General features: G+C 40.4%; 1 protein-coding gene across 1 annotated transcript in view; it reads left to right on the plus strand.

The window, feature by feature from the left end:
- The first annotated feature begins 256 nt into the window (after window positions 1-256).
- Window positions 257-23,632, plus strand: part of LOC103369474 (microtubule-actin cross-linking factor 1-like) — a 207,424-nt gene continuing 184,048 nt past the window's right edge. The window contains exons 1-2 of the mRNA XM_008298196.1: window positions 257-528; window positions 14,797-15,031. Coding sequence (XP_008296418.1) covers window positions 14,809-15,031 — 223 coding nt within the window. The 5' untranslated portion in view covers window positions 257-528; window positions 14,797-14,808. The remainder of the gene's footprint in view (window positions 529-14,796; window positions 15,032-23,632) is intronic.

Raw genomic sequence — 23,632 nt, forward strand, 5'->3', positions numbered from 1 at the left:
GTGTGTGTGTGTGTCAGTTGCGAGGCTTGCGTTTGCGTGTGCGCGTCTCGGTGCGGGTTTGGCGCTGGATGACGCAGGAGTCCACCCAAAAAATCTCTATTTCCGCGACACTTAACACGCTCAATAGACATGGGTTAAGTGTCGGAGCCGTGAAAACAGCCTATTGAAGAGAAAGAGAGAGTGGAGCCGGAGAGGAGGGCTGCTGGGGGGGCTGCTGGAGGCGAGAGAGCCGGGGAGAGAGAGAGAGAGGCGGCGGGGGGAAAGGCGGAGGAACAGGACAGCCATTACCATTCACGATCACGTTGCCTGCCCTGCTCTTCTCTCCAGCCTCATCCACCGGCTCCGTGTCGGCTCGGTTTTGGTGGAGGAACACCGCTAGCAGGAGCCTCGAACGGCGGAACATCCGGAGCTTTTTCCATCCATCCTTCCATCCATCCGGCCCGGGGAAAGAGAGGGAGCAGCGGCGGCAGCATCCCCGGCCTCCCGTGCGCTGTGCTCGGATTGCAGGACCGCTGCTGCCCGGTGTAGGTAAGCGGCTCCGGAGCTCATCAAACCATCATTTTTAGGAGCTGTCAACCCCAGAGATGCTATAAAACACTCACATGCGCTGCGATCTGATAATTATTCTCACTTTAAACTCATGAGATCTCACTTTAAACCCAATTCAGGCGCATATTTAATTGGCTTTTATCGGCTTATACGCATGAATGCTGTGTTTTCTTGCTTCCCAACGTGTTGATCATGGCCTCCACGTTTACTGACATTCATTTCCAACACACTGTTATATTCACATTTACGGATCTGATGCCTTTTTGTGCGCCGGAGGGTTGGGCTGGAAACGGGCAGCCTGCGCGGAGCCACGGTGAGGGTTTGTGGGTCGTGAGAAGGCTGCCGAGGCTGTTCCCCCCGTTAATGAGAGACCCAGCGAGCAGCACAGAGGCAGCATTTTCACTCAACAAATGGATAAATGTAATTAGTTGGTGTTGTGTGTCCAAAGCCAAGCGGCGGCGGAGCGGAGTGTTTGTGCGCCGGACAAAGAGCCTCCTGCGCCCAGCCTGATCCTGCAGCCCCCCAACCACAGCAGCTCCATGTCTGATGTCCATTCATGCAAACACATTCCCTCCTCAGAAAGACTCACACAGACACAGAAAGGCATCCCAGTCATGGCACAAGCTGCAGCTATAACTCTGTTTAATGAGCCTTTATTGATCCCTGCAGCCAATTAAATCCACACATCATCATCATCATCATCATCATCATCTACCTGAATCCCAAAGGACTCCATCACTGCAGGCTGTCTGTCTGCCTGTCTGTCTGGAAAACCTTTCTGATATTATGCAAGGTGCAGGGGGAGGAAGAAAAAAAACAAAAACGTGAGGATACAAGCAGGACTCCCCTCCTGCCGCTTCGTACCAGATGGTCAGATGTCCCTCCAGCCTTATGCTGGACCTTCAGCTCCCAAACCCAGATCTGCAGGAGCCACAGACACATTCATTTCCACGCTCCTCTCACCAAATTGTGATCTTAAATCAGTATCTTCCACCATTTTTTCCCTCTGCACTGGGCCGTAGACACGCCCCCTTACTACTGTAGGGAAGCACCAATATGTCTGGAGATGATACAGGAGGACGGTGCTGCTGTGGGATGGAGGTGTGATTTGGACGGAATCGTGGCGTTTGCATGATGGATTCTCTGTTTTGTCAATCGAATCAGCCACCCGAGACTCGTAATGACAGCAAACCTCGCTCCTTTTTCATATCATATCTGGCTGCGGCTCGTTGCTGCTTATTTTCTGACTCATTGTTTAGTTGTTTAGTCGACAGAATGTCAGGAAACAGTGAGAGAGAGAGAAAAAAAAAGGCAGCGATGATCTCCCAGAGCTCAAGGTGACTTCTCTACAGAGCTGTTTGTTCAACGGAACCGAAAGACTCCCAGTTTACAAAGGAAGAGAGTCACAAAACACAATTCAATCTACAGTGCAACAGAAATTGTGGCAACTTATCTTTATTTTGTCAGATAAGAAGCCCAAATACCAAAAACATGCACTGTGTGATGATTAAAAACAGAGAAAAGCTGCAAGATGTGCACATTTAGGAGACTGGAGACATCAAATTTGAGGTATTTTTGCTTAATAAATGACAAAAAACAAATGAAATAAACAATAAATGGGAAAAAAAGGGATGGATTTTATTTGTTGTGTTTTTACAGTGGCATTAGTGTCGTTGTGTAGTGATTCAACAAGTCTGTGACCCGACAGACATCAAAAACAACAAAGTGAGGAGTTGTTGCTGTGATGTTGGCGTCTTAAAATGGTTTAACAATGCTTGAATCCTTTCAAATGATTTATAGAGTTTGTCAAATAATATACCGAATAATTCAAAACTCAGCAGCAGGATTTTCTTATCACCTGGTTTGGGCCACGAGCAAATGTTTAGGAGTTCAACTGGTTCTATAAATCCTGCTCAGTTCATTTTCTTGCTAATTCAGTTCTCTGATGGGCGACAGCAGGGCCACAAACAGACATTTCATCTTCAGAGTTTCCTATAAATTATGATCAATTCAACCCAAAACAGTTTCATATTTTAAAATGTTAGAAGCCCGATGAGGTGAAAATACAGAGATTTGATAAAATGGCAAAAATTAAAATGCAAATGATTTTTCAAAACAGAAAAAAAAAATACGTCTTGCCCCCTTGACCTTTAGGACATTTAAAAACAATAATTGTATAATTTATTTTTAAGCACTGTACGTGCTCACCTGATGAATTCTCGATATTCACTCTCGTTTTTGCTTTATTTTGGTCTCCACCAGCTCCTGAGAGAAACATCTGGGGTTTTTTTTAGCTGCTCTTCAGTCCTGTATGTTCACCAGCTTGTTGCTAACTTTATTTTTCTGCTTTTTGGTGATGAGAAGAGCAAGAGCGAATCAAAACAGTACAGCAAGATCAGCGCATTCGAGAAATGTTTGATACTTCAATTTTTTAGAAACCTTATGAGGTGAAACTACAGAGATTTGACAACAAAAGCGTCGGTAGTTTTGCATGACAGGAAAAAAAAAATGTCTTGGGAACCCATGACCTTTTTTTGGCCACCAATGGATGTTTAAGTCATTTTTAAATTGTTTATTTTGGAGTGTTGTTGGTGTTCACCTGATGAATGTTCAGTATTAACTCTCCTTTTTTGCTTTACTTTGGTCTCCACCAGCTTCGTTAGCTGCTAAATGCTCCACTGTGTTCACCAGCCTGTTGCTAACTTACATTATATACATATTATGTTATGTTTCTGCTTTTTAGTGAGGATGTGAGAGTGATGAGGACAGCGAGAGTGAATCAAAACAATAAATTACTCTCAGTTCAACCAAGAATAAATAAGAAAATTATAAAAGAATAAGAAAATTTATATCTTGAATTTTTAGAAGCCTGCTCAGATGAGATACCAAGATTTCACAAACATATCTTGCAACCTCAGATGTGTTGTTATGCCGTCAATTTGGGAACCGATCATCTCTTCCATTCATTGTTTCAGCACCATTTTCATCATACTAAAACCATCCCTCGTGGCAGCTCCAGCCTTCCGTCTGTCTGTCTGTCTGTCTGTCTGTCTGTCTGTCTGTCTGGCCAAGAGTGTTGTTTTGTCTCTGTGCAGCTCTTTTGTTATCATGAGACGAAGCGACAAACTGAAAGCGAGGTTTCTTATCTCCACAGCGTCGTCTTTATGATGTTATTATTGAGCTGTAAATCCTGATCAGTGTGTGTGAGGCCTCCGTATGATGACGACACGTGATTGTGTTCGTCCAGTACCAGCTCATATCCTTCGCTAACCTGTGCACACGCTTTAATTTTATTGCCGTACTTTCACTCTGATTTTAATGAATTGCGTCTCTGTCCAGTCATGCTGAGTCGTAGTAAGCTGCAGTGTTGTTGGCAGGTTGGTCCACTTTGTGTGTGTGTTGATGTATGCAGCTTTTTTAATGTATATGCGTGGGGGAGCTCAGTGAAGCCGTTCATTTATCCAGTCAGTCTGTCGGTGTGTTACTCATCATAGCTGGGGGCTGCGATTTAAGGGGAAGCGTTGCTCATTCATACCCAACATACTGTTTACACTTTTAATAATTCATGCAAAAACTGTGCTTTTATGTCATTTATGAGCAATTTGAGTCAGTCAGGAAAGATTTTTAAAAAAGATCAGATGTCGAAGGGCTCCATTAACATGTTGGGATATAACATGTTGCTTATTATTATATATTTGTTTTCTTGTGAAGTGAAAGTGTGCATGCATTAGTCCTCTTTTATGCTGACGAGCCGATTTGGGGTGTGACCTTTTAAACCACACCAGCTGCATTCATTGTATTTATTGATTGATTGCTTGTATTTGTAAGATTTTGTTTGGATATATTGGCTCTTGCAGCCACCAAGTGTGAAATATTGTTGCTTTGAAATTCCTAATATCTGTGATTTTGAATTGCGAGACATTTAATCAAACTTAGCTGTTTGTAATTACAGAAATCAGGAAGCGAGTTGCTTTGCTTTAGCATCTGGCATGAAGACTGAAAGCTTCTTTATGTAGGTTCTGTCCAACTGTAAAAATGCCTGTAAATGCTTCTTCAGCTCCTTATTTAACATGTTGTATGTTTTGTACTTCATTTGTACTCAAATAGAAACCAAACAGATTCAAATTCACATTTTCCGGAGAGTTTCTTTCTTTCTGCTGTTTTTCACCAGCTAATTACCTCCTCTAGCTCCTCATCCACTGAACCGACAGACGTTAGAGTGACTGTGATCTTTTTATCTGACATTAAAAAACAAAACATCGAATAAAGTTGCTGCTACTCTGCCAAGCTAAGCTAGGCTAGTTAGCTGTTAGCAGTACTAGTTTATGTGGTGCTACCTGTTTTTCTCCATTATTATGAGATTCAGCTGCTACACTGTTTGTGGGACCAATTACTAAGAAGTTCGAGCATCAAAATTGATTTTTTTAAGGAGTAAAAGAAAAGAAAAAGGGAAAGTGAGTACATTAGGTCGAGCTGACGCTATCTCCTCAGCTAGCTGTAACTAGCCTGAGTGCAATCTGTGGCATAGTACACAATTATGCTTTTTATTCTTTGTTTGTTTGTACTTAAAAAAAAAAAAGATTAGATTTAGCTGCAGTATTATCAGTGTAATATATCAAACTCAACTCGTGAGATGTAAGAGTATCTAAATAGATTTTCCAAATACATGAATCAGACAGGAAAAGATGAGTAATTAGCTTAAGCTAACGCTATTCCACCAGCTAGCTGTAACTAGCCTGTGTGCAGTCCCTCGCTCTTAACACAGTTATGTTTCTTATTCCTTGATAATTTGTGCTTTTTTTTTTCTTCAATATGAATAGAACCACCTGCTGTATTATTAGCTTGAAATAACAAACTCAATCAGTAAGATCTTAGAGTATCTAAATTGATTTTCCAAATACAAGAAACAGACAGAAGCAAGTGAGTATATTAGCTTAAGCTAACGTTATCTCCCCAACTAGCCAAAGTGCAGCCCCTGCTGTTTAGGTAGATGTTTGGTTTGTTTTGACTTTTTTCTTCATTATAATTAGATTCAGTTACTTTATTATTAGTGTCATGTAACAAATTCAAATACTAAGATGTTTGAGCATCAGAATAAATGTTTCTTTAAAAAAAACAGAAATAGGAAAAAGTAGGTTCAATAGCTCTAGCTAAAGCTATCTTACCAGCTAGCTGTAACTAGCTAGTTTGCAGTCACAGGGGTTTACATGCTGTGGTATTTTGTATTCCTTGTTTGTTCTGACCTTCTTCATTATGTTTAGATTCAGCTGCTGCATCATTAGTGTGATAGATGAAACTCAGTTAATGAGACGTTGAGGGAAAAGTGACTTTCCAAATGTAAGAATCAGGAAAAGGGGACACATTAGCTTCAGCTAACACTGTCTCCAAGCTAATCATCAGTGCTCCAGTAGAACGCAACTCAACTCAATTATTGAAGATTTTTTTTTTAATGTAAAAAGAGGGACATTTGTCATGCACTTGGAACCAAAAATATGTCAAATTATCAGAAAATTGATCTAACATATTATAAAAGTCTATAATGAATACCAACAAATATTTTGCACATATTCTTTCTTGGGGTCCAACGGACCCAGAAAGACCTTCTACATATGGCAACATGAAAGTCCTGAACAGGGTTAGACTGGACTCACCATCTTTAAAGAGAGAAGCCGGTCTATGACACTAACCAGGTACTTCTAATGCAGTCCTGAGATCCCTCCTCTGGCAGTTTTACAGCCAATCACACCTGAAGGCGTGTGAGTCCTGGTCCTGGGCCGTGAACCACGTGTTTGCACGTGAGAATAAATCAAATCAATATGTGGGAATGAAGCGCTGACCGTGACCTGGATGACTGAGAACCTGAACGTCTCTGTTAGCCAGACTGCAGTCACGGCTGTTTGGGTTTTGCATGCTGTCCTGTGTTTTAGTCCTTATTTATGACCAACATATACACTTCTATGACGTTTTGATGTGTATATGGGGATGTAGGATGTCAAGAAGTCAGGTTCACACTTTAACTCAGTTTTGATGAAACCTGTAGTTTCTGTTTTTGTCTTTGTCGTGCAGAAAACGTGACGTTTGTTGTTGCTGCTGTGAAGCGCTGCCTTCTGTCCTGCCGTCGCTGTGGACAGTTTGGGGTTATGGTTTGTACATTCTGTGCAAATCAGACGTGTTTCTGCTCGGACGGCTCTATGTGTCTTTGTTTGTTGGCGTATCTGAGCGTGATGTCTGTCTGTGGAGCATGAATGTCAGTGAAGCTCCCATCAGCAGCTGTTCCAGCAGCTGGAATGCTGCTCAGGAAGACTTGTTCTGCCAGTTACCACCGTTAGTCTGCAGACGTCTGGTTTTTTCTCCATGGTTTTCGTTCCCTGTCGTCTCTTTTCTCGCTCAGCTGCTGAGTCTCTGTCACGGCCTCCTCCTGCTTTACTTTTGTTTCCTGCTGCACACATTCAAACACATTGCTCAGGCTAAGCTGTGGGACGACGCCATGTCCACGTAGACCTGGCTCTGAGGTCAGTATTAGGACAGTGGAGCATCCAGCATCTCTGTGTGGTCTGACTGAGCTGCTGCACCAACAGTCAGACCGCTGCTTCACATATTAGCTGGAATATCATTTAATCATTGTAAATGGAATACTTTTGAGTTTTGTTCAAAGTAATGAGTTTAAAGACTTCACTTTGGGTTCCAGAAGCTTTAACGGACTGGTTTTACTATTTTGTAGCACAGTTTAGATTCAACAAAAACGATATAAAACAGAATATGAACATGATATAAGTTGTGCCGTTGAACGTTCTTTAGTCTCAGTGAAGGATACCGTTGCCCGAACCTTTATCCTGACGTTGACACTGTAAAAAGATGTAAAACGCATAAAAATTTCAAGAAAAATATCTCTGAACTGATTATGTTCAAGCCTTTAATATCATAGTAAACTAAAAGAGTTCAGAATAAGAGTTTTTATCAGTAATTTGTACATTTTAAAACATGAAAATCGTCACAAAAGCAGCTTAAAACAGAACTGATCAAAGAAATCCTGCTTTAATGTTGATGATCAGCTTCATTACTCTTCAGACTCCAGCTCATCATTATTGATTATTTGCTGGTCATCTTGTTTTTTTTCACACAACAAACCAAACATATTCAGTTTTTCGGACAAACATCAGCTATTCAAAGATGTCTTGGCCTTTGGCCTCTTGAAATTTTAACCAGGACTTAAAAATGTTTTTTTTTTATCGGAAAGTAATGATTTAATTAATCACTACTGAAAACAGGGCTTCAGGTAACTTGTGATAAACTTTGTCTTTGCATTGAAGAATAACATCCAAAATGCTGCTTCTAATGATTCTAACTTTACAGATGACCTGTCACTTATTAATTACATTTATTAGAACCGTCTGTGTGATCCGTTATGATCCAGTCCAGCAGCTTTGACATTTACGTTTATGAAGCTTTTGCGTGTTCAGCTTTTGTTGTCGCTCTCACAAAAGTGATTCTACTTTAATATTATTGCACTGGTCAGCTGTAATCATATGCAGTTTTCAAGCAACTATTTTCTAGATAATTATGTGCAGCGTTTGGCTGTTTGTGCCACTAAGCTGAGTTTATTTTGTTTAGGAAAGTTTTGTGGGACTAAAATGAGCCACTTGAAGCTTCCATCTTTGAAGTTTGGGAACTTTAACTGAGCTTTACTGATGATTTTCATACATAATTAATAGAAAGTCATATTTAATCGATGACCTCTTTAGTAGGACTTGTGATGCTGATTTTTTTGCCACATGTGTGAACCTTTCATCAGCCAGACGTCACTCCGACGGTCCTGTAGAAGACGGTGGGCGAGGGTCTCCTGAGACGAGGAGTGATGTCAGCCGCTCTGCCTCTGCTGCTCGTTTCTGTTTCTTCAAAAGGTCTCGTTTTGCCTTCGCGGAGCCGTAATGACACGGTGCGGCTTTGAAGCCTCCATTCTGGCTCTATTTATAAAACCGCTAGTTGCAGTGGCACTGAGTCACTGTCAGCAAGCGGCGGGGAAACAGACTCACTCGCACACAGCCGTACATCAGAGGGCCGCACGGCATTCTGGGAAGGCTGTAACCTCTTCCTAGCAGCGTTGCCGGGGAGACAGCGGGATTCAGGAAGTGGGGCTCTGCCAGCGGTCGAGCCGGGGGCCAGCAGCAGGAGCAGGAGGAGGGTTTTTGGCAGCGGCGGCGGCTCAGATGGAAATCGCAGCCGTCGGACGGTGAAAGTTTCTGCGAGCAGCACTCAGGTCACTGTCAGGTTAATCTGCTGCTGCTCTGAGGAGGAATAAAGGCAGAGCTGCTGGGAGGAAGCGTTTGGCAGCCAGCAGGAGTTAGTCAGGGTGTAAGGACCAGGCTGGATGTTTGCTGAGAGGAGTTCCTCAGGAGTCACAGTGACCGTTTCCTGTCATAACTGTTGGATGATGAATCCTAAAACAAAGTGGATCAGCGTTGGGAGGACGTCTGAGCTGTGGTTTGAATGTTTATGTTGAAGAAACCAAGCCAGAGAGTCATCTGTAAATGTTTAAAGATTATTAATTATCCAAAACACACAAACACAAGAAAACAAGGACAGTGAAGCAAAGTGAAACATGGTGAACGTCTGGCAGCAGCACGGGTCGCCAGAAAATGTACAGACATGATGTAATGCTGTTACATTCAAACACTATAAAAGTACTGAAGTTAGCAAATGATAATGATATTTAATGATGTTTTAAGCTCATTTAAATACATTAAAACACAAAGAATTCATCACTTTTTGTAAAAATACAGATTTTTTTGCATTTTATATAGTTTTGGCAAGATTTTTTCTTACAGTCAGTTTATGAATTATTGACATTTTTTAAATGTAATTTCACTAAATATTTACAGTAATCTGCCAAAGCTTGGAAATTTTATAAAATTAGTTTGAATTATTATTTTATTTTATTTTATTTTATTTTGTTTTATGTATTTAACTTTTTTAAGTCCCCAATATATATATTTTTTCTTTTAAATACATGAGTTTTTTTTGCGACTGATTTAAATAAATAAATAATGGTTTCATTTGATGGTCAAATAGAAAAGAAAAAAAATTCTTTAAAAATACAGATATTTGGATGTGGATGTTTTGTACCACGTTGGCCTGTTGTTTTTTATTTTTTATATATTTTTTTGTAGTCAAACTTTTTTTCTGTGATTTTACCAGATATTGTCTTTAATTCAACAAAACAGGAAATCTGTATAATAGAAGTTTAAATAATTAATGGGAGATTTTAAATAATTAAAAAGTCGTTTTTATGGGCAAATGTAAAAGAATAAAATACAGATTTTTGATTTTTTTTGGCCTAATTTTTAACATGATTATATAGATTAATACTTTTTTTTCTCCCCTGTGATTTTACTCGATATTATCTGTCATTTAAATTTTTTTTTACAAACAATACATTTTGTTTTACAGTGCACCTAATGTTATACAATGAAACTAGACTCACAGGACACTTTATTATTGCACATTCTAGTGTCATCCAACACAACAGCTCTGACATAAATTCTACTTTTATGAAGCTTCTGCGTTTTCAGTTTTTGTTGACGTTGTCAGAAACGTTGTGTTTATTCCTGAGGTGAAGTGTGTGGCGGTATCGCTGCATTGTGTTGAGAAACGCTCCTATTAACTCATAAGATGTGATCATGCCAGTGTTAGTCTTTCTTGTCACCTCCATCACAACCTTTGACCTTTTTCTGGAAGACATGTTGTCACGTCCCAGCAGGACAAACTGAAGGCTCGGCTCCATTCAGCTGCTTCGGCTTCATTGTTCTGTGTTTTTTCTCCTTTGTTGACGCTATTAGGAGCCGGTGTACTTTGTCTAGTGTTGCTGTGAAAGAGACTCGCTGACCTTAAGTTGCATGTGAAACTGGTGTCTCGGCCTGTTGAATGTTGGACGTTTGCTCTCCTCAGAGGGAAAGTGTGGTTTCTTAGAAGTGGGGTTATATGAGGCACTTGTCCACAGCCGGAGGATTCCTTTCAGTCGTTGGCGGTCAGCAGTTTGGAGGAGCAGGCGGGAGGATCTGCATGGACGCTAAGCGGTGAAGTGTGGTGGACTAAGTCAGCAAGAAATGTATTTAAGTCACATTAAATAGAGCGCAGCCTCAAAAAAAATCTGCACCACTTTAAATGTACTCTATATTTAGATTATTTTCATAATTTCACTTTCTCTGCATGCTCTCCTGACAGCCACCAGACTCCACCGAGGAAAACAGTGATTTCACCTGGTTTACTGCTGCCCTATGTGCTTAGCTTGTTTGTGCTGTTGTGAGACCTTGGTGCTTTAAAGAGCCCATATTGTGCACAGTTACAGGTGTGTAGTTTTATTATTTGGGTCTTGTAGAACATGTGTGCATGCTTTAGTGTTTGAAACACACATTATTTTTCACATTCTGTTTGCTTCTGCAGCACCTCTACTCACCTTCTGTCTGAAACGCTCCGTTTTAGCGCCTGTCTCTTTAAGAAGCAGCTCCTAAAAAATCCCTCTCTGCTCTAATTGGCCAGCTGGTGTTATGAGCGGGCGGTAACATCGGTTAGTAACCCCAGATCCCAGAGGTTCAGGACGTAGCTCCAACAAAAGAGGCTCTAATGAGGAAATAATGTCGGACTCTGAGGAAGCTGCTCATTCAGGTGGTAGACAAATATGTAACGTGATGATGTCAGAAAGTAACGTGAGAATAGCCTGACCTTTAAACAAGGTGTTTAATGCAGGTAAGGAGCAGCGTTTAGAGCAGAGGTACATGAACAAAAAAAAAGCATCTATGTAACACCCTGAAAGAAGGAGGAAACCCCCAAGTGTATTTAATACCCCGAGTATTAGCAAGTACTTCATACTTTATACAGAAACCCAACTATTCCGATAATTCATAACAAGCAGTGGTTCGACGGTGGATCAGTCATTCCAGATATATGCTGTGCACTCAGCCATGGTAAAATCTATGACAGGAATTTAAAAATATTATTTAAAATTCGAGTACAAATCCCAAAGTTTCTAAAGATATCAAATATGACTGAATGTTGGTCAAAGTAGTCTGGGGTTTGAATACAAAACAAGTAGTGTTTTCAATAGAGAAGTGGAGCTCAAGTGCAACAGTAAAGAGCTAATAAACATTAAAAGAAATAAATGTAAATATTACAGCAAATCTGCAAAATACTGATATTTAAATGTAAATAGATTTTATTTAAATACAGTATAAAAAAAAGTGTAGTTTTACATTGTAAAAGAACAAATTACCATTTGTAATATTGTTTTTTCTTTTATTGCAGTTATTGTATCCTGTTTTTTAACAGTTAACATGTAAATCAATAGTTTCTTCTGAGATTTTACTACTTGTTATCTATAACCAAACAAAACAGAGAAAATCTATAAACTAACACTCATTTTTTACAGTGTGTGGCTTTTTGAAATTCTATATTTTTAAAATTCTTAATGTGCTTTAAAAAAAATCAAATAAAGACAATTATCTTTAAAATATTGAGATTTTTGCTGATTTACATACAGTAAAGAATGTGTTGATGTTTTTAGGCTTTTGAAATTAATGTGTAAATTAATACCTTTATCTATGATTCTTCTAGTTCATTGCTGAAATTTAAAAAAGACGACTAAAGATCTGTAAATTAACAGTAAAACGTTAAAATCTTTTTGATAAAAAAAAACATTTTCTGTTTGTTTTACAGTGTATCTAGTCTTGTACTGGGGCCTCAGACAGCAGACTGAACTCTAAGAGACGCCTCGTTCTCTGAGGACTGAGCCGTGCTGAGGTTACACGTATTGATTTATTGATCCTGTGATGGACAGATCACAGTTTCAGGTCCTCAGAGACAAATCAAACACACACTTCTCCTTTATGTGCATGCGCTATGTTTCCCTCTTAACGCCTATAAAACCTAATTTATTTTAGAGCGACGGGTCAAAGTCGGAGATGGATGGATGAGCAACAGATAGAGATGAAGACGGAGGAGAAGAGTCTCCCGTCTTCCCAACATATTGACTCTTCTTTAAAAATAGAAACTCTAGACGAGCTTTGAAATCTCATCTCTTTGTCTCGCTGCTGTTTTCCGTCTTTGTCTCGGCTCAGTCTGCCGAACTGACTCATAGGAAATTTCCTGATGTTCTTCCATCGCAGAATATTAACAACGAAGTCAGACTGTGGCCAAAACTCAGCGATGAAATCAGCCTGTTTCTTTCTCTTGCAGATCTGGTGCTGCACATGTGCATCATCTGTGTACCTGTGAATGTAGTTTATAAACCGTCGACATGAAGATGTGACGCCACAGATCGTCTCTGTTCTGTGAGATGGTTCAAATAGTTGGTGAACAAAGGAGGGCAGCTGTAGTATGTTTGAAAAGAAAGAGGTTAATTTACTGTCAGTCAGAGCAATATTGCATTTTAAAACGTGTGAAATATGTTTTTTTTTTAGCAGTAGATGCAGTAAGAAGTGTCTTTTTGAGGTACAGCTTTTGCAAAACAAGTCAACATGTGCTATAAAATAAGATTTTTTTCAGTAACGCAACACAATGCAGCACATGTCTATTTAGAAATGTCTGTATATGCAAAAAGACTTTCTGCAGTAAGTGAAACTCCTTTAATAATGTTAAGTGCACAGAGCAGTTGGCTCACAGTTTACTTCTGCATCCTGATTAATTCAAGCTGAGGAATCGTATTTATTTAATCAGGCGCTGGTTTAAAAAGCCTCTTCTTATACGGCACACCATTATAGGGTTACAAAAGTCATAAAACAAGCAGTTATGAAAACAGACAAAAGTAAAGAATTGCTTTGTAAATGAAAATCTACCGAAGCTGCTGAAGCTTAATAAAGCCTCAGAAATCTGATTATGAAGCACAAAGTGACGTGTGTTGGACACTGAGTTGAATATTTAACATAAAGGGCCGTGATGCACAGTAGAGCTGCAAGATTTAATACAAAAAATTATGTTGTGGAAAGAACTAAACACTGGAGAATGATTGGGGTGATTTTTAGAGGAACGCGGTGACAGTTGTTCTTTTACAACATTTGGCTGTAAACTTATACCATTTTTAATTTTTTTACTGTATTTACATCAGCATTTTTTTTATTTAACAGATGTTTGCAGTTATTTAAAAAGAAATACTATAAATATTAAGTAATAAAAATGGTAAATTATTTTAAACTGTTATTTTACAGATTTTTACCTGTTTTGTTAAATCACAGATAAGATCGTGTAGAATCACAAAAAAAAACAACGTCAATTTATATATTAGCGCTTAAAAAAACAGGACAAAACTGTAACAAAAGTCTGCATCAAGGGATATTAGGGATTGAATATTTAGATAAATAGATAGAACTTTATTGATCCCTTTGGTAGAACCTCAGGGAAATTGTTGAATTGTTGAAATCATTTGTAACAGATTTTTCTTGTGCTGTTAAAGTACAAACAATATTCAGTAAAATCACATAAAAAATACATGTTGGCTTTAAAAAAAAAAGGACAAAAATGTAAATAATGCCCACATCTGTTTTTAAATACAGTATATTGTAATATAGTAATTAATTATTTTACAATGTGTAACCATAAATTTACAGTTTAATTGTGTTGAAATCAGCTAATTTTTTTTTTTTTACATTTTGCAAACATTTGCTGTTATTTTCAGCATATTGTACAGTTTTTGAAGGTACCAGTATTTCTTTTGCTTTTTTTTTTTGCACCCTTGCTGCCAAACGTTTACAGTTTTTGTTTTATTTTGCTTTACAGTGCACATCACTGAGGTTTCCTTGATCTGCTCCTTTCAGGATGAAGATGAATTTGCATCCTGAACTTCCTTCATGCATCGTCAGTCCTGGCCTCAGTCATCTTCAGCATCATTTGCTTTCCTCTTCTTTCATCTTCTCCTCAGAGCTGCTGCTTCCTCCTGCAGACATCCGTCACCGTTTGTCTGCAGCCTCCTGAACTCTTTAACCGTCGCCCAGACATGATGACTAGTTTAACCCAGTTCCAGCTCCTGCTTCTCCTTATTGCTGAATTATAGTTGAAACTTTGCATCATTCATGACCTCTGCGTGATCACTCTCTAGCACACCGATGAATTATACAGCCTCCACTTTGTCTAAAGCTCTTTCTTCTTTCTTTCCCCCACATTTCCTCTGCTCCTTTCTTTTCTGACCTCTTTTCCATCCCTCCCCCACGTCCCCCTCTCCTCCTCCCATCCTCCCGTCCTTCCCCTCTCTCCCCTCTGCAGCCCTGAAGTACGATGGAGTCTTCAGATGATGATACTCTCAGCGAGCGCTCCTGCGTCAGCGAACCGTCCTTTCGCAGCGAGCGCTCGGGGGGTTCGCTGTCGCCGTGTCCGTCCGGACCGGTCGGCCCGCCGGGCGACACTCTGCCGTGGAACCTGTCCAAACACGAGAGGAGGAAGAGGAAGAGCCAGGACTCGGTGCTGGACCCGGCAGAGAGGGCGGTGGTTCGAGTTGCAGGTAAGGATTACTTCCTCTGCTTCTTAATGCTGTCAGTGTGCCTCTGAGCAAGGCACTGTGTCTGGAACTGTTCAGCTGCTTGGTGACAAGAAGTAGAAGGTTGTGGTTGTTCTTGGAAGCTTCCAGGTGATTGTGCATTAAAGTTAGATCATGAAGAAGCAGGTTTTAGTTTATAGGCACAGTCTTGGAACTTTTCGATCGCTCCTTGTAGTTAAAAGGGTTTTTTTGCCTTCCTGTGACTTTTTTCTTTTCCCCAAAGTGCTGGTGCTCTGCATGCTTACATAACAGCACAAGGTGACAACCTTAATGGACCACATCTAAATCAATTGCAGTTTTTTAATTTTTATCGACACTGTAGGAACTTTTTGATCACTCCTCATATCTAATGAGTGTAAAGGAGTGTTTTGTAGACATTTACAGTTGAAAACAAAGACTGAGACCACATAAACTGGACATTATTCTGAAGTTTCTGTGGCGATTTCTTGTCCTTCTGATACACAGAGATGAGCTTTTAAAGGTAGAAGGACTTCAGAATACCTTTCTTCCATTAACTCAGATTAAAGACAGAAGTTATTTTTTGGCCTTTTTTCCTGGGACAGTCAAGAGAGAGACAGGAAAGTGGGGGAGAAGAAATTGCAGCAAAGGGCCACGAGCGGGATTCGAACCCATGACCGCTGCATCTGGGACTACAGCCCCGGCACATGGGACGCCAGCTCAACCAGTTGAACTATAGCAGCGGCCCAAAGACCCTGTCTGCCACTTTTTATCTGACACACACACAAAACATAGAAGAGATGTTGCATAAACATTTGCTTTACGCTCATACAGGGAAGTTTGTGCTGATGGTGAGTTAAATGAGAATTAGAGTAGTGAGCAGGTGGTGCAAGAACTGGCATTAGACCTTTATTAGTGAAAAGAAGTTTGGCAGATTATGTGTCGTCTTAATCCTGTTTGTCTTTTTAATCATTAGACATCTTGGAAACAGGTTGAATTATCTTACTTCGTGCTTCCGCTTCGTTACTTCGTGCTTCCGCTTCGTTCTCATTTGCACGCTGACATTTTCTCTAATGGCAGGGCTTCCTTCTGGCTGTCATTACAGGCCCACATACTGCTCTGAAGCCCCGTTTCCTCCTGAAATGTCACAGAAACATGAAGAGAAATCTGGTCACGGCACCTTATAATTAAACTCAGGATAAGAACGTCCGCGGTGTGTTATTAAAAGTGCTCTCTTGTAACACTCAGATGTGCTAATCGCTGGTATTAGGACGGTTGTAATAGTGGTGCTGGTTGGCTAACGTCACAACAGACTGAAGAGTGAGTATATTAAGGGCTCACACTGAAACATGAGATCTAGTAAATTACATAAGCTGAATCTTTGTTTTATCACATGCAAACTTCTGTCTAAAGTCAGTCTTAACAAGCCAACACCTCCCTGACTATTCTGCTCCGCCGTCGTGAGCCTTCCTCCTCCCTTCTCTCCTGTTGTGGTAACCGAAGATGGAAATGTAGGTTAGCGAGTCCTCTGGAGAAGCCGGGGCTCCCCTCATCGCGTAATGAGACACTGGCAGCTCGCTAATAGCTTCCCCTCTTTCCAGTGCAGCGACTGGTCGACTTCTAGCTCGATAATTGGGGTAAATGATGTAAAAGTGGGCTTTGTGCTGCAGCTCTTATCATCCGTGGCTTCCTCCTCTCACATCATCTAGTAATTGGGCTGATTATTTACTGTTGGAGGCTTTTATCAAATAAATGCGTGTCAGTGGATAGACGGCCCGGCCTTCGGCTTCCTGGATGTTTTTCTCATTTTTTCAAAGTGGCTTGATGCAATAGTAGAAGAAGATCGTCGTTAGTATGAGCATAAATACTTTGTAGGGAGGATATTTTAAGGATTTATCTTCTGGAGAATAAATGCGAGGTTAAAAAATGATGATGTGATTTTACATTTTATTGTTGTTTGAAGAAATGCACCCTGAAACCCAAGTGCAAGGGATGATCAGAAAGTTCAGACTGTACAGAAACTGTCAGGAGTCAGAAGGCAGCGTAACATCGCACTCATCAACGTCAGGACCTGTGGTGAACATGTTTTAGTGTTTCTGTGGAGTTTAAACCGGAGCAGCTGAGTTGGTCAGTAGCTGGATATAAAAGGTAATGAAAGGGGGTCTGTGGCTACCATCAGGAGAAGTAACAGCAGTGTTTACAGTGGAAGAGTTTCCAGACTTTAACATGATAGGTTAGATCAGGAGCACCAGGAGCATGTTCCATGTCTTCCCCAACAGTCAAGAAATTGTGCTCCATGAACTTGTCTACCAAAGGCAGGACAGAGTTCTTCTTTAACGTCTAGAGGTGTCCGAGAGAAAACATACGACACAAACAACCTGGACTGGGTGTTTCACTGTTTTGACACAATTTAGAAGATCCACCGCCGACGGTGCTTCTCATGTTTACAGATTAGGACTTCCAGGGAGGGGTGCACATAGCTCACCATGCTCTGGTCCCTTCCCGCACCGGGAAGTAGTCCCGGAGTCGGAGGCCCCGGGTTCGTATAACGCTCGGGGCTGGTCACACTTGACTGGCGACCTGTCCAGGGTGTCCTCTGACCTTCGCCCTAAGTCGGCTGGGATAGGCTCCAGCCCCCCGCGACCCTCGTGAGGATTAAGCGGTGTATAGATAATGGATGGATGGATGGACTTCCAGGGAGTGTTAGAAGTGTTGCAGGAGCACAGGGAGCAGAGTGTCGCTGCACAAGGAGATGACTTTGAAGGGGATGTCATCCATATGGGAAACAGTTGTGGTTTTTGATTTCTGTACATGGAGTCTTTTTGATCACTGTTTGCACTGAGTAACTCTAAAGCAGTGTTTTCTAGACGTGTACAGTCACAGCAAAGACTGAGACCACAATCATTTGCATTTTTCTGTAGTTTCCATCGTGGTTTCTTTTTATTTTATTGTCTTAGGTTGCATTAACAGAACGGTTGCGTCACTGCGCTGTAGGATGTTGAGCTGTCCAGACTCTAACCCTTTCATTGAGGATGTTTTTAACTTCTGAAATATGCGTATAAATATATCTTACATGCCAAAAATTATGATATCAGCTGAAATTATGATCAGCAATCTGCCAGATCTTTGTTCCTAGAGACGGTTGCTGCTGTAGAAATGATGCAGGCTGAGATGTTGAAGTAGGCAAGACAGTAAAAACCCAGATTACAGACGTGGAAACTGCATGTAGGTCAGGTCAGGTTCAAATCATTACCACAATCAGGGCAACACAGTCAGATCACTGTGAGCATTGTGTCGGTGTCTCCATGTTAAAGCTCCTATAGTGTACACATGTATTTGTGATACTTCCTGCTCTGGAAGTACTTCCAGACGTACGGCATCAACGTTTTAGAGTCTCTGAGCGTCTGTATCCGTTCACAAGAGAAGCCTCAGATATCTGGATTTACTATCAGCCACGTTTACGGCCTCTTCAGGAGAAGCTCTCGCTCGTCTTTCCTGAGTGTTTTAAAGGAAGGTTCAGTTTCAACAGAGCTGCTGTTACTGGATTTTGATTATGTTTTAATTCGGTTACATTAAATCCAATTTCGGGGCAGAATTCCAGTGTGAAGAAGAGCTGTGTGTTCAGCTGTTTACGTCTCAGCAGCAAGAAAACGTGTTTCTGTTTGTGTATAATGAGTTTTTCTCTGCAAACAGCAAGCAGGATGTTCCACAGCACGGAAAAATGAAATTAGTAAAATAGACAGTAATAGGTAATGAGATGAACCAGAGTGCTCCTGAGTTTGAAAGCATTTATCTGTTGAAATGTGTAAAAGAGAGAAACATCTCCACATGCACCAGGAAACAGGGATATTAATAGATTAAAGGGGAGATTTAAAAAAAAAAAAAAAAAGAGGCAGTTTGTGCTTCTAAACTAAATCTGAGCAGGTTCAGCATAAAACCAAGCGGAGCAGTTCAAGAGAAAAACATAAAAATAAAACAAAACAAATAAAGAGTAAAACAAAAAAATAAAATATGAATCACTGTGCTCAGTGTTTTATGTTTCCTGTAAACTTTTGCGTTGATGGTTGTAGCAGCAGCTGAAACCCAAAACCCTTTGAACACATTTGAAAACTATTTATCAGAGCCAGAAAGTGTAGAATCATTCTGAGGACCATAATGAACTGCTCACCTGTGACGTTCCGCGCTGCAGTGAAAATCCAACCTAAGCTTAAACCTGTGATATTTCATTAAATCCCTTTATTCTACCTGCATCAATTAAAAATGTGAAGAAAATAAGCTGTAATACGCTAAATTCAGTTAAAAAACAAAAAAGGGTGTGTTATCTGGCAAAACCATAAAACTATTGATGACTCAGCTGCGACCATGTCATATCATCCATCCATTATCTATACACCACTTAATCCTCACTAGGGTCATGGGGGGCTGGAGTCTATCCCAGCTGACTCAGGGTGAAGGCAGGTTCACCTGGACAGGTCACCAGTCTATCACAGGGCTACACTTAGAGACAGACAACCAAGCACACTCACATTCACACCTACGGACAATTTAGAATCACCAATTAACCTCAACATGTTTTTGGAAATTGTGGGAGGAAGCTGGAGAACCCGGAGAGAACCCACGCTGCACGGGGAGAACATGGAGACTCCATGCAGAAAGATCCCAGTGTCCCCACCAGGACGCGAACTGGCGACCTTCTTGCTGCGAGGCAACAGCCGCCCATGTCATATCATGTTAGAGCCAAATTCATCATTTTACGTTTGATAACATTTCAGTTGACAGTAAAGTGGTAATACCAAAGATTGATAACTTTATTATGATTCTGGAAGAATGCATTTAATAAAATGCATAGTGTAGTAATGTTAAGTTTAAGATGGATTTGAGTTTGAGCTTCCAATCAGGTGATGCTGCATCATTGTAATGCAGCTGATGAGGCTTAAGTCATCGGATTGAAGCCAGAGACGTAGGAAGTGATGCAGTTTTTTGACTGTGTGATTTTGTGGATTTTTTAATTTTTTTGTTAAACCCTTGAAACGAAGAACTCATCTCACATACTTGTTGCTAGACGGTGGTACAGAAGATGGCGGAACACAGTGCACAGTGAAAGTCACATGTCCACAAATTCCTCTTCTTTTTGGCTGAACTGCAGGCAGTGTTTACATAATGCTGAGAGGAGAGACTGATTAAAATATAAATGGTAAATTATCTACAGCAGGGGTGTCCAATCTTGGTCCTGCATGTTTTAGATGTGTCCCTCTTCCAGCACACCTGATTCAAATGATCAGCTCATCATCAAGCTCTGCAGAAGCCTGATAACCATCCTGATCATATGAATCAGGTGTGTTGGAAGAAGGGACACATCTAAAACATGCAGGACTGTGGCCCTCCAGGACCAGGATTGGACAACCCAATCTACAGTATGTAGAGCCACCATTTGTTTTTCCCACCTGTTGGACATGTTCATTTCAGGTTTTTCCAATTTTTGTAAAGTAAATAATTAAAGAAATGCACCTTTTGACTTTCTTTTTTTTTTTTAGGATTTCTGTAACTTTAACTGTGTCAAACTGCACAGAAGACATTTCTGAGGTCTCTCTACTTCTAGCTGTGGTTGTTCTGTTTCCATAGAGGTGCAGGACTAAACATGAGCCCACAGTAAATGGCTAAAATAAACCAGTAAATCTGATCATTTACTCATCATTAGTTTTTTTCTATTATAGCCTTTAAAGCATGTTTATTAAATGATTGTTAAATTGTGGCTGCTTGCCAGAACATTTTTTTGTCTTCTTTGTGTTAACATGCAGCTTCTGCCTCATTTACTTTCTATTTTTCTCGCCAAACTCTTTTTAAACTCTTTAATTACAACCAGATCTGAGCAGAGATCACGTTAGAATCACTGTTATGTACTTTTCTTTGGAGAATCTCTGGAGTCTCGTTGCAAAATTGGCTCCACAATCCTGTCTCTGATTGATGATTTTAAGCAGACAAAATGACGAAGCAAATGAAGAGTTCATTTGCAAAAACAGATAACTCCATGCTCACAAACCTTCAGAAAACCCACTGTTCCATCGTCTACCTGAGACAATATCAATCAAACTTAAGTCATCTCTATTTTTGTCATTTCTACTGAGTCAAATCCACTCAGCTTCAGTTTGATTGATGTTATCTCAAGCAAACAACAAAAAAAAAACGTTTTCTGAAAATCTACAAAAATGGAGTCATCTGTTTATGCAAATGAACTCTTCAAGTGTCTTTTTATTTAAAAGCTGAGCTGCTGACATGTGAAAACACATTCCGGTTGTGTTGAATTGTACGTACATGTTTCAGATTTTGAGGCCAGATCTTTTCTTTTTTTTCCATCTGTTGTGGCTGCCGGCAGACGTAACAACATGTCAATGACCTCGACTGACGAGTTTTTAATGAAGAACCCGTGAGGCGCTCTTGTTCTTTTCATTGTCTTTTGGGTGAACGTTTGGTGGAAGTTCACAGCTGATAGGTTTGTGCGTGCAGAAAGAGAAAGACGTTTAAGCATCATTATGTGCGGTTGTTGCAGAGGCAGTCAGACTGGGCGGTTTCCTGGCTGCACCTCCAGGCTGACTCACTCCTGTTTGTGTGGAGATCATTCGTTTCTGACGGCGGCGGCAGGTAGCGGCCGAGTTGACGCTGGCGCCGCTGCAAACCACCCAGGGGTTCAGACAGAGCCGACACCTCGCTGACACTGCCAACAGTCTGTCGAAGCCTCCTCACCTGCCTGTAGAACACTGAGAACCGACTGAATTGAGTCCACTGTGCTTTCAAAAATGAGGAGACTGCAACACACAGCAGCTGTTCCTCCAAACTCTTCCAACGTATGTTGCACTTTATTCCCCCAAAATATATTTGTGTTTAAGCCCTGGAGAGTTAACGGAGGAGGCAGATCAAAGCTACGTTTGTCACGGCTCCATGAATCCATCTGGGGGGCAAAAATGAGCACTTTTGATGCTACAGTTCCCAAAACCACTGGCGTTTACTGCTCCATGTGTAGTGTCTGCATCTGCACATAGCCTCATTCAGGAACATGCACAGTGTGATCACGTTAAAAACCTAAATATAAAGTTAAGTTTTTCATTTAAACAGAGTCTGATAATCTGTCTGATTTGCAAAAATACATTTATTAGTGACGTTTTCAGTAAATGTTTTCAGTCTGTGTTTTTTTAGACAAACTGATGTTTTCTATTATATATATTTTTCTATTTTATTTAAAATTCTTTTAATTGAAAATATCAGTAAAACCAGTTTTAATATTAAGCAGAGCTCTGTTGCACAATGAAAATCTAATCTCTGTTTAGTAAATCTGAGTTTCTCAGTGTAAGCTTAAATCAAACAGAGTTTAATCGATGTGGAGATGCTTGCAACCCAAATGTAAATGAATAAATAAAAGACTATAATAATAAAGTATGGAGGGGGATGCTCAGTGAAGGCAGATGGGCCAACAATATGAGCTGGTTAAAGCAATTATGCATAAATATTTAAAAATATTTGTGTGGTTCCCTCAGATATGCTGGTTTTGTGCTGAAACTAGCAGTAGTGTGCAGCTGTCAGTCAGTGCTTTTTGCTTTTGGAAGCAAGACAAATGGATATTTTACATTTTGTAAATGTTTAACTGGTTTGTTCTTCTCATTTGTTCGGGTCGGTTCTGACCATGACAGAGAGTCTCTCTGCCTCAGTGACGCTGTGAAACTCACGCCGAGCGCTGAGCCTTGCAGTTTAAACTCCAATGTTTCTGGAAGCATCTCCCTGCCTTGTTCTGCGCTCAGTCAGGCGTGAAGCCTTTTGTGATGATTTTACATTTTACATAATATGCACTATGTGTTTACACTGACCTCGATTTCCATTCAGGCAGCGGCAGGAATGTGGAAAATGAATACATTAAGCTACTTCTGTCAGTAGGGCACATAATATAATATACAGTCACATTATAACAACCTGAACGAGTGAAGAGCACAGAGACCTGAAACGCTGTCAGAAGTGTGGAATTCTTATTCTTATTTTTTAAGTCATGCAAGCGAAGAGAAAAGTTGGAATAGAGAAGTAAGAGCGGGCAGAAGTTGGAAGGAGAGACGAGGAAACACTGGGAGTCTTTGTGAACAGATGAGTTTTGAGTTCAGACTGGAGAGGATAAAGAGACGCTGCTGTCCCGACTGTTGTTCACACTCTCTGGGCTGAATGTCAATGAAACCCTCCAACAGCTGCTGGCTTTTCTGTGAACTCGATTTCTGTATTTACTCACTGAATCGCAATTCAAAGAAGGAGCCGACCTGAGAACTACCATGTCTGAGTTATTTTTGATGCTCACAAATGCATTTTGCAATATACAAACAAATACTAACCAATAAATGTGATCCAGTTGAAATAAATCTCAGCATGCTGCTTATATTTAAAACTTCAACTCGGTTTATATCATAACAGATTTTGAAAATGTAAAACAACATTATGATTGTATGTAATAGTCCCAAGTCAACAACATTAAACTTCAAATATCACATTGAAACAAAACAAATGACAGCGACACATGTACGTTTTCTCTTGAACAAAATCTGCATAAGAACTCATTTAAGCTGATCTAACAATGGA

This window comes from Stegastes partitus, unplaced genomic scaffold, assembly GCF_000690725.1.
Source record: "Stegastes partitus isolate 25-593 unplaced genomic scaffold, Stegastes_partitus-1.0.2 Scaffold1293, whole genome shotgun sequence".
NCBI classification, from domain to species: Eukaryota; Metazoa; Chordata; class Actinopteri; family Pomacentridae; genus Stegastes; species Stegastes partitus.